The following is a 12,129-nucleotide window of genomic DNA, read 5'->3' as shown; positions in this document are numbered from 1 at the left end:
GAAACTGGCAGTCGCCCACTGGACCGCCCTATACAAACTTGTAGACTTGGAAAACAGGAACTACTGCAACAACCTCTGAATCTGGGGGCTTCCCGAGGCCACCAAAGACGACGACCTGGAAGACACGATTCGCGGTATCCTCAACACCATCATGGGGAAGCCTGCCACGGAAGATTTGCGAGTGCACTGTGCCCTACGACCACGCAACCTCTCCTTTGATCTACCCAGAGATGTGATCTGCCGACATCATTACTTTGAGGACAAGAACGCCATCATTTCAAAGCTGCTGGGCACTCGTGCCATTGATTTAGATGGCACTGCCCTGAACATCTACCCAGACCTCTCCAAGGAGACTTTAGAACGCCGTAAAACTCTTAAGCCCCTGCTTGATCAGATTTGTTCTGATGGCGCCACCTACAAGTGGGGTTTTTCATCATGCCTCATCGCCACGAAGAATGGCAGCTACTCAACCCTGAGATTCCCGGAAGATCTCCCTGCCTTCTGCCATGACCTGAACATGTCTTCTATAGAGCTCCTGGGTTGGAACGACTGCCTCCCTGTCTTCTCGATCCAACCGGACACCCACTGGCGTGAGACTCCATCTAAGAAGAAACGCACATCCATATCGGGATCTGCCCAGAAGAATGTGCGAGAAACTCCTAACCTTTTCCTACAACTCAGCCTACCAAGGTTTCTAATGTCTGCTAACATTTCTGCTTTGCTCGTATATTTATTTTGTTTCATAGTTGTGCACCGGACAGGGCCTCATGCCCCTTGACCTCAAGTGTCTTATGACTTGGCTATGTGCCCTCCTCCTTTTGGGGTCGACAGACTCGGGTAGCCCTTACTTTCGTTCATGTAGACTCTCTATGATGGCCTGGCAGGCAGCCTGGTTCCGTCCTCCCCACAGGGAACACTGCAATTATTTGCATATTAAAAAAGAATAGCGCACACATGCATTATTTGCATGTCTTTACCATGTCTCCCATTCGATTCCGCCACAATATTTGTTGGCTCTGTATGCATATTCTTTTTTTCCTTCTCTGTCTTTTCCTTCTTATTCCCCCTCCCTCTTTTCCTACCCCTAACTCAAAGTCGATGATGCTGGTGTCCTTTGCGAAGGACTCATACCCTGCTGCTCCAATGGTGACTCTGAATATTTTTTCCTATAATGTTAGAGGCTTAAACTTCGCCACTAAAACATCACCAGGTTCTGAGAGAACTTAAAAGATCTGACTGCTCCATTGCCCTCCTGCAGGAGACCCACCTAACACACTGTACTACCGTTAAACTTTTTTCCCCGCACTTCCCGTATGGTATTACAGTCTTTCAGACACCAATAAAGCTAAAGGAGTGGCCATTGGATTCAGAAAGTGTGTACCCTTCCGTCTAGAAGAGATGTTATCAGATGATTTTGGTCGATTTCTTTTTCTCAGAGGCTTCATAGGCAACACCTAATGCACATTTGTTAACATCTACTGCCCTAACAAAAATCAACACTCCTATGTCCCAGATATTGTCAAAACTAGCAGATTTTGCCAAAGGTAATCTAATACTAGCAGGCGACATCAATATGCCCTTGGACCTCCTTTTGGATACCTCCCAAGGTCATTCATCTATCCCCTTTAAATGCCTATTCTGACTTCAGGACATGCAACTGCTTGATGTATGGAGAACACTCCATCCCAAAATTAAGGACTATCGTACTTTTCTAAAACTCACAATTCCTACTCAAGAATCAATAACATTTTTATTGATCACTATCGCCTGCCTCCCCTGCGCTCAGCCTCCATTGGGTCCACATCCATCTCAGTCCACGCACCTGTTTCTATCAGCTTGGCCTTGTCCTAACTGGAAACTTAATGACTCTCTTCTCTCGAATGCAGAGGATGTGACTTTTTTTGTCCTCCGCTTTGAGGCAATATTTTACCAACAAATCCACTTCAGACATGTCCCCCTCCTTGTTGTGGGAAGCCCATAAAGCCACAATGCGTGGTAAACTGATTGAACTTGGTGCGCGGAGAAAGAGAATATGGCCAACAACCTCAAAAAGTCATACAGCAGGTTGCTGCTCTTGAGAGGGCGCATAAACTTTCCTTACACAGATCCCATTTGGAGGGCCTTGCGCAGAAGAGGGAAGAACTTAAAACGCTTCCACCTAGTGTCCCAGAAATTCTATGAGTGGGGTGATAAACCTGGTAGACAACTAGCCCGTTCCCTCCAAGCTAAGAAGTCAGCTTTGTTTATAGAAAAGAAAAAAAAATCCTTGGGCGACCAGTCTTACTCTACCCCTCAAATCGCTAAGGTCTTTAGAGATTTTTATGCACAACTTTAGAACGTTCAAGGCGATCTCGCTACATTATCCCTCGCCTCCAAAGTAAACTTTAATATCTTAAACTAGCCGAACTCCCAAAGCTCCCTAGACGACTCTTTAGGACCCTAGAAAAGGAATTCACGATTGAAGAATTTCACAGTGCTCTGAAAACAATCCCTACCGGTAAGGCCCCTGGCCCAGATGGCTACACAGTGATTATAAAACTTTTGGAGAAATTCTACTTTCCCACTTAACGCTAATTCGGTTATCAAAAATTGCACCCAGAATCACTTACCGCCCACATTTCAGTCATACCCAAGCCTGACAAAGATCCTGCCAGCTGCGGAATCTACCGGCCTATCACCTTGCTTAATGTGGACATTAAGCTAATCGCAAAAGTGATGGCCACCAGACTGATGCCTCTTATCCCCAAATGGAACTTGGCTGACCAAACGGGATTTATACACAATCGTGAAGCACGTGACTACTCCCTACGTTCCCTGTCCGGGTATGCTCCCAACCCACCCTTCTATTATCGACGGATGCTGAAAAAGCATTTGATAGGGTGGACTGGGACTACCTCCTGACGACATTATGTTTTTTCGGTCTCTGACCTAAAATGCTATCCCACATTGCATCTCTTTACACTAACCCTATGGCCCAAATTCAGGGCAACGGTCTCCTAAGCGACCCTTTCACTCTTCATAACGGCACTAGACAGGGTTGCCCACTTTTCCCTATGCTATTTGCCATTTCACTAGCACCATAGGAACAACGTAAATATTAATGGAATTAGGGTAGGAACCTTGACACTTCTACATCCAGCAACCACATATATCCCTACTAAATGTCATCCTTTCAAATCTACCAATCCATATCTAATTTCAAAATCAATCTGACTAAATCCGAGATTCTAAACATTAACGTCCCTCCGTCCGCTGTCAACCTAAAACCTTCCTTTCCATTGGCAAAAGAACTGTTTAAAATACTTGGGCAATTACTTAACTCCACAACCTAATATGTTATTCAGACATAACTATTTACCACTGCTGAACTGTATAAAGTCAGATCTTGGACGTTGGTCTTCCCTGCCTCACTTGTGGTTAGGGAAAATAAACGTTATAAAGATTAACATCCCTCCACGCATCCCTCGATGCATACTAGCTCATTATGTGTTTCTCTTTCAGGTTGTAAAAAAAAAAATGTTAAATGAGTTTACAACCTCTTTCAGTGTGTGGGAGTGTGCAGGACAGGCAGCCAACAGCAGAAGCCCCATAGTAAGTCTATGGGTGATGTCACTTCCCAGCCCTTGTCGGTTCTCTCCTGCACTTAGCATCAACTGCTGGAGACCGGACTGGATCAGCTTCAGAAAAGATATGACGATTTTTTTTTTCCTTTACAGGGTTAGATAGGTTAGTTTTAGAATTTGGCTTAGAGTAGATTTAGCGTTAAGCACTTTAAGCATTTATAGGGAACTGTATTGAATGTTTTTGGCAAAGTCCAGATACACCATGTCCACAGGCCTTCCTCTATCTAGATGACAGCTCACATCCTCATAGAATGTTTACAGTTTGTTCTGGCAAGAACGATCTTTCATAAATCCATGCTGATTACTGCGATTTTCATAAGCAAATTCTTGGATTTAGTTCCTTACCATCCCCACTGATAGCGTACATACTATGGATGTTAGACTGATTTTTCGGTACTTCCTAAGTATATATCTTGACCCTTTTTTAAGTATCGGTACCACCTTGACTTTTTGCCAGTCAACTGGTACTATTCCTGAAGTGGTCCTTAAAAATTAGGAATAAGGGTCTGACTAGAACCTGGCTACATTCTTTGAGGACTCTCGGTAAAGGCAATCTGACCCTGGTGAATTGTTTATGTTGTTTTTCAATTCTACAGTCGTGTTTATTATACCTCTCCTTTTCCTTAGTTACAAATGACAAGGAGAAGGCCACTGTACTAAATGCATTCTTCTCCTTCATTTTTACAAACGCCCCCCCCCCCCCAATCATCCTTTATTGGGCCAGTATGCACTGACCTCGCTTTCTTACTATTAATATATTTAAAACATTTTCGGGGGGATTTTTTTTTTGCTCCTCTCTTCTCTATGTGTCTCTTGTGGTCCTTTTTAGCTGTTCTGATTGTGCCCATTCATTTCCATTGTAGTGTTTAGACTCCTTGGTCTTTATTTTTTAAAGGCTATTTAGGATCATGTATCTCTGTATTGCCATTTCTTTTCCTCCAGGTCAGTATTGCCATTTCTTTTCCTCCGTTGGTTGTCACAACTAGCTTGTAATATAAAAAGGTACAAGACATGAGGCTTAACAATTACACTAAAAACCTTCTTAAAAGGAATAGCCCTTCAATTCCCTACTTTGCAGGGTACTCTTTTATATAACAAGACACAAAGTATATTGCTCTGGCAAGTCATACTGGAATGGAAACTATGATTAACATGGTGTTGCAACAACTCCTCACTGTCATAGCATTGAACACTGATAGGTCATCAGCACACTCACAAGTTTGTCTTTCAGAACAAAGTATTTTTAATATATGATCTCATATGCAATGTTTTGAGACCATGCAGGGACCCTTCATCGGGTATGTGAAGGGTTCCTGCGTGGTTTAGAAACATTGCTTTTCTAAGTGATCATATATAAAAGAAGCTTTGTGCTTGCAGACAAGCTTGTGTATGTACGGTCAATATATCTTATCCCAAAAAGACAGGTGCTCTTAAAGAGCTAAAGACTTACCAGTCCCAAGCTGATCATAGAGGAGCACTGCTGGCTCTCCGCAGAGCTGACCGCCATATAGACAACGCGCCTGCACAGTAAAGGTGTAGTTGTGGCCCGACTTCAGGTTGGAGATTCGAAAGTAGTTGTCGCTGGTGTTTCCGAGGTAGGTGGATACATTATTAGAGCTGTCATACACGTGAATGTCATAGCCCTGGGAAGGCAGAAGGAATTATTAAATAAAATACTAAATCCTAAGACTTTTGCAGACGTGAAATGTTTGACCATGCAAAGCAATGGACTTGATTGTTGATCCTTGCAGAAGTTCATACTTTCCTCTCCTGCTTCTTCACTCGCTGCAAAGAATTATGGGCCATGTGCACAATACAGAGACTCTTAATGGCTAGATCTGCTAATCTGATGAACTGGGTAGGATGACAAATAAAAATCTATACTCACTCTGGACTCATTAAAGAATTTTTCTCGCAGGGCCAGGCTCTTCCAGAACAGCAGAATGTGATCTCTCTCATAGACAAGCTTCAGACCTTCTGGCGCCTGGAGAGGAACTGCACATAAAAATTAGAGCCGTTAGGGGATTCTCATTCTCCAGAGAATATTTAGTATTATTTTATACAACCTTGACTGTACTTTAGTTAAGTTATGTGCTAAGATTTGGCCAATGTTGGGAATCACATGACTAAGATTTTATGGATCAACTTCCTTACTGGGTCTTGTGACCAGGGTGTCAAAGCCATGAGCTCACTACTGTTATGTGATTGTATAGGCTTCACTTGGGCTTAAGAGTTACATGACCCCAGTTTCAGGGCTTACATGCACTTAGAACTGTTATGACCCGAGTTTTATAGTATCACTTGTGCTTGGCAGTGCATCACGTGACCCGAATGTTATGGACTTACCTGAATTCAGTGGTGTCACATGACCTGAATGACATAGCCTTACCTGTGAGAAGTAGTGCATCATGTGACCTGGTTGTCATGGGTATACATACACTTCATGCTGTGTCACGTCCTGGATATCGTTGCCTCACTTGGTGCTCAATAGCGTATCATGTGACAAAAGTGTCATGGCTCCACCTATGTTCCATACTGGGTCATGTGATTAGGGTTGACAAGGCCTTAAGCTCAGTACTGTTAGGGGCACCTGTACTTACAACTGTCATATGATCTAGGCTTTATGTTCTCAGTTGTGCATTAGAGCTGCACGATTAATCGTATGAAAATCGCAATCTCGATTCACCCCCCCTGACGATCTAAACCTGAAATATGCTTGATTCTTTGCATAGCAGAGAGAACAGCTGTGGAAAAAAAAAAGCCTCCTGGCAAACGCCTATCAGCATTAAGTCTCCCAGTAACTATAAACAAAAATGATTACATTGTATCTTTTCCTTCCCTCTGCCAGGGAGAAAGGAAGTTTAACCTCTTAAAGACTGGACCTTTTTCTGACACTTGTTGCTTGCAAGTTAAAATCATTTTTTTTTGCTAGAAAAGTACTTAGAACCCCCAAACATTTTATATATTTTTTTAGCAGAGACCCTACAGAAAAAAATGGCGATTGTTGTAATATTTTATGTCACACTGTATTTGCGCAGCAGTCTTTCAAACGCAATTAATAGACTTTAATGAATAAAAAGAAAAAAAAACGTAACAGTAAAGTTATCCCAATTTTTTTTTTTGTTACACAGAGAATCGTGATCTTTATTCCAAGCTAAAAAATCGTGATTCTCATTTTGGCCAGAATCGTGCAGCTCTATTGTGCATAATGTGCCTTAGGTGTCATGGGTTTACCTGCACTCAGTGCTGTGTCATATGGCCTGGATGCTGTAGCCTCACTTGTGTTCACTCGTGCACCAAATGAACTGGATGTCATTGGTTTGCCTGAACTCAGTACTGTCTCACATGATCTGGAAGTTGTACTTACCTGTGTTCACTTTAATGCTGGCTTCTTTGCTCATATTTCGCAGTTGGACGATGACATTGTATTTGCCGCCTGGCTCCAGATTTCCGATCCTGTACTCTATCGTGCTGTTCTGAGTAATCACTTTGTAGCTTCTTTCTGTCTTTGAGATCAGATCCTTCAAAGACACAATATAGGACTGCAAAAGACAGAGTTGTGTGATGAGATCTTGCAAGCCAGATTATAGGAGATTACACTGCATGCAATGCAAGTAAAAGCCTTTAATAGATAAGTGCATGGGTATACCGACTCACCAATTCACTGTCCGGAGAATCATACGGGGACTCCCACTTCATTATAACAAATGCTTTGTCTGTGAAAACGGCATGCAGGTCACGAGGCGGTAAGCGGTTATCGGGAATCATTTTGACCACAACGTAGTTGGATGGGGGGCCCGAATAAGGAAACATAACGCGGACCTGAAACATGACAAAAGCATGGGAATCTGGTGAGAGAACGGAGAGATTCTATTGAAAACAAAAAAAAGCCCTCTGAAAATGTTTTTTTTTCCCACATAAATCTGCTATCCCTGTCCTTCACCAGCACCACTTCTGGATGTGAAGACTGAAGATCATGTTTTGCAGTCTGTGCCCACATCGAATTGTCCCCTATTTGTAATGTCATTGTGCTGTGCAGGTTTCAAGAGACTAAGCATCCAACTGCTGGACAGCCAATAAGAATTGTCTACTTCACCCAGGCATCACTGTGGACACCTGATGAAGGATGATAAAGACTAGGGACTAGTGCCATGTGACCACAGATTTAGATGAGAATTTTAGACTTGGCTTAGGGTTTTTATTTCTTCATGATTATTTTGGGTATAATTGTCAAATGATACCCTCCAGTACTATGCAGTCAATGCTATGGTGCTTGAATCTTGACCTGGTTCCCCCTTGGATTCGCTCCATTCGGCACTTTGATGTCACTCCCGCACACTTCATCAGGGCACAAAACTAGTGCCATAAATGTCCTCTAAACTCCGTAGGTGGGGCTCGATGTACATTACCATTTACAGGCAGGGGGAAGCATTTATGACAAAAAGGGACCATTAGGGTCTCATCTGCCACAACCTACCTGTTCGAATTAAAAAAAAAAAAATAATAATAATAATAAATGCTGAGTTTAATACCACTTTAATACCTGTGTTAAAGTGGTTGGAAATATAAAAAGGTTTTTACCTCCATGCATTCTCTGCATTAAGGGAAAAAACTTTTCCAATCTGCAGAGGCGGATTATTAATGAGCTGTTCTTTTCTGGGTGACACAAAACCCCTTACCAGGAATAGGTACTGCTCATCTCTGTTCACAATGACTGTGACGTTGTGTAGCGTTGTTGTGATGTTCTGAGGGTTACGGTACAGCTCGAGGAATGATGTGGCATAGAACAATCCATATGTCTGCACACAGGGAAGATACATAATGTTACATAACAATCATGACCACAAAATTCATTAGTCACTGTGCTCCCCCTTCCCAATCCTATACATGTATTGTGTGATTTGACTGGGACAGAATATTATGACTCACAAAGACTTTGACTTGATGTATTAGACATTAAACACTTAGGGACACTTTATGGTGCTTTAGGCCATGTTAAAGTGGTCTTACAGTTAATTTTATTGTAGGTCATTTCAGCATGTCTTAATACCCGGTCACACTGATTGCGACATGATCACTTGAAGTAGCGCAATTGCAAAGCAGCATTTCAGTGCCACTCCAATTGCAACTTGGAAGACATCTATGTGACTTCATGCATACATGTATATGCAAGTCACACCTGAACTTGCAAAAAGTAGTGCAGGAACTACTTTCAAAATTGGTCTGACTCTGCCGGAGTCGCACCACATTGACTGGTTCCAATGTGGACAATAGGGTGAAACTTGTCATGTGAATTGAAACTGTCAAATCGCATGAAAAGTTACACAGGTGTGACTAAAGGAGAAGTATTGCCATTTTGGTTATACTTCTCCTGTAGGTCACAGGAGTGCAGTTCGTTCTGCAGTCCTATGACCTGTTTTCAGCTGACACCAGGCTAAAGTCTGCTGTCGGTTGACATCACTCAGCCATCCCAGGGTTGGGGTGCCTGGACCAGATCTGCCATTTGAGCCAGCCCCTGCTGCCAGCTCCACAGCCCAGTGCTCCAGTGAGAACTGGAGGGACAGAGCAGAGAGCCAGAGACTGACAGTCACGACTTTCTGCACAGAGCGGAGGGGAGAACTGAGCGATCAGAGGTGTTTGATTGCTCAGTTCTCACTGCAGAGCCAGTGGTGGACAGCTGCAGCATCGGATCAATGCTGCATCCACCTAGGTGAGTATAAATGTTTGAGTTTTTTTAAGTTTTTTTTATCAAACTACAAGTAAACAGCTAAATACACAGATTGAATACATATAAAGAAGCAGTTGTATCCACCAATAATTTGTATTTCTGTCCATCCAGATCTGAAATTTACAGCTCTGCCACACAGCACAACTTTAAATGGCATTGCAGGGGGCCCAATTTTTCTCTGCTGCAGTTCAGTTACACTTATAGGTTTTGTCCCTCCCACAGCCTGGACAGTGAGAGGGGAAGCAGCATGTTGATGAGCTTAGTGCTCTATCACTCTGCTTTCCCATCCTCTCAGTATGTCCTCTTGTTAGCACATGGGAACTACAGCACAACTGCATAGGCCCTTCGTGCTGTGCCCCCCCTCCCAGTCTGAGCTCTGCTATACAGGGATTGCGCAAAAAAAAAAAAAAAAAAAGAAAAAACTGATACCAGATCAAATCCAGGTACTTCTAAAGCTTGTTCTAAAAACTATTAATGAACACAGAGCTGCAGCTTCTGATGTACCCCCCAACCCCTGTGACATAGTACTGCAATAATGACACCAGCGCTGGTGTTGTACTTACATGTACACTTAGCCATTAACAAAAAACGCAAACTTTGATGATGCTGTGACCTTGAATGGCCAAGCATACAATGCCACAGAGACGAAACACCAGCGCTGGTGTATATTACACCTGCAGCAGTGATATAGGAAGGGGGAGCAGGTGCAAAGTACAATGGGAGCATTGCTACATGGCAGAGTTAAGCAGCTACTATCCCCTCAAAAGCTATTAAAAAGTTGTCCCTTTATTGATTTTTTATCAACAGCTGCTTTAAAGCGGAGTTCCACCCTGGGAACATTTTTTTTTATAAAAATACCCCCAGGACAGTCAGGGCTAGTGCATTCCACAATGGATAGCCTCTGATCTGTCCCGGGTTGCACTTACCTGCAAGAAGAAATACTTACCTTGAAAATGTATTGTCCAGCGCTGCCATCTCAGGTGTGGGCAGCTTGAAGCCAGCGCGTCCTCTCCTGCGTCCTCTTCCATCTTCTTCTGTCCTACAATGCACTGCACCGGCCCCGACGTCACTTCCGGTGCCGCAGCGTCATCCCTGCACAGCTTCTGGGCATGCCCAGAAGCTGTTTAGCAAGGTATGACGGCGCCTGCAACAGAACTGACGTCGGGGCCGGTGCAGGCGCATTGATTCCTGGGAGCGATGATGTTCAGCTCCCAGGAATCATTGCAAAGCCAGGAAGTGACGAATCGCCGTGGCCGCCGAGGGGAGGAAGAGGAAGTAAGGTGAGTATTTTTTCTTCTAAACCAGGTAAGTAAAAAAAAAAAATTGCGATTATCCATCTGTTTTTCAGGTGACCCCGGGCATGATTATGGAGGTAAGTATAATTTTAGGGTGGAACTCCGCTTTAAGTACAAACAGAACTGCGAAAAAAGCTATTCCAGTACCATGAAAAGAAGTCAGCTAGACCATAGAATGGCAGGGATAAAAAGCACAGTAGAAAGTTAGAGGAGACTGTACACAGCAGTCTTCTACAGGTAGAAACCTCCTGAGTCACCAACAATTGTTACCACAGAAGGCTGGCCAAACTATCATTTTCTCTAATGACTATAAAGAAAGGGGGAAAACCTCTCCAGCGAGGACAGACAGCAATAAAATTATCAACACTTTTACATTGTCTATACAAAACTAAATGGAAAAATGTTAGTTGGAATCTAACTTCAATAAATAAATGGAAATGCACATTAAAATAATGCATACCACATTCTTTACGCCAACCCAACTGCACTCCACTGCTGTCTGATTGGTCGCTTTTGCCTTAAGGCTTGGTGCTGGCAGTCTGATGCCCGTGGTGTTGAAATGCTCAAAGGCCACAGTGCTCTCTCCAAACTCCGACTTGGCCCAGGCTGAGATCTCGTATTCTGTCTGCGCCGTTAGATTGCCCACTAAAGGGATAAAAGGTGAGCAGAGGTTACAAGCTTATTCCTCTCATGGTAAAAATTGCAAACATCAAGCTGGTTATACTACTTTTTTTTTTTAGATCCAGTCTTCTATCCACAAACAAGGTAGATGGAGGAAGGCAGTTGCAGCCGCTGATCATAAAAGGTTTTCCAGCATGTCCCTTTGACAGAAGGGATTGACTTCTATTGAGCAGGGGCTGCCACACACTGATCGGAATTTGGCCAGGTCAGCATGGAATTTTCGATCAGTCTATGACCAGCCTAAGCCTACCACCAGTGATACAGTAATTGATGCTGCTGCACTCTTCAGGAATTATTTGAAGGACGAGACCAAGAGAAACGGACAAAGCAAGAACAGAATTGGAGGTATTTGGGCCCTATCAGGAAACCATGGGCTGAAAGCACAGAGGGTATAAAGGATTGCAATGGTATTTATTAGTATAAAATTATGGCAGTTGGTTTGCTGTTTGAGAACTTTAGCACTAATTTCACTTCCCAAGGTTTTACCGAGGTTGCATCTATCCAGGTGCACTGCTTTACCTGTTGTATTAGAAAACATTAAGGAAATAATTGAAGAATCCACAGAAATTAAGAGTGATTTCTCCGTAAGTGAGAAGAGGTTCATCACCTTAGAAGAATTGGCATGTAAAAAGGGCATCTTAAAGAGTCAGTGTCTCAGAAGTAAAGATGGGCAAGGGGTTCACCAATCTGTGAAACACTGCATCGAAAAATTGTCAAAGAATCTGTGAATAATATTCTTTGATGTAAAATGCAAATACTTTAAATATAGCATCTACTGTACATATCAAAAGATTCTTAGAAT

The 12,129-nt window shown here is 43.0% G+C and overlaps 1 protein-coding gene across 1 annotated transcript in view; it reads right to left on the bottom strand.

Moving 5' to 3' along the window:
- Nucleotides 1-12,129, bottom strand: part of SORL1 (sortilin related receptor 1) — a 161,899-nt gene that overhangs the window by 9,672 nt on the left and 140,098 nt on the right. The window contains exons 41-46 of the mRNA XM_082273653.1: nucleotides 11,107-11,291; nucleotides 8,303-8,422; nucleotides 7,281-7,445; nucleotides 6,991-7,165; nucleotides 5,512-5,618; nucleotides 5,074-5,266 (exon numbers count right to left, since the gene is read on the bottom strand). Of these exons, the coding sequence (XP_082129779.1) occupies nucleotides 5,074-5,266; nucleotides 5,512-5,618; nucleotides 6,991-7,165; nucleotides 7,281-7,445; nucleotides 8,303-8,422; nucleotides 11,107-11,291 (945 nt within the window). The remainder of the gene's footprint in view (nucleotides 1-5,073; nucleotides 5,267-5,511; nucleotides 5,619-6,990; nucleotides 7,166-7,280; nucleotides 7,446-8,302; nucleotides 8,423-11,106; nucleotides 11,292-12,129) is intronic.

The sequence above is a fragment of the Pelophylax lessonae genome, assembly GCF_965119305.1.
Source record: "Pelophylax lessonae genome assembly, chromosome: 12".
Lineage (NCBI taxonomy): Eukaryota > Metazoa > Chordata > Amphibia > Anura > Ranidae > Pelophylax > Pelophylax lessonae.
Note: the sequence above shows the minus strand (reverse complement) of the source record. Positions and strands in the feature narration are given on the sequence as shown.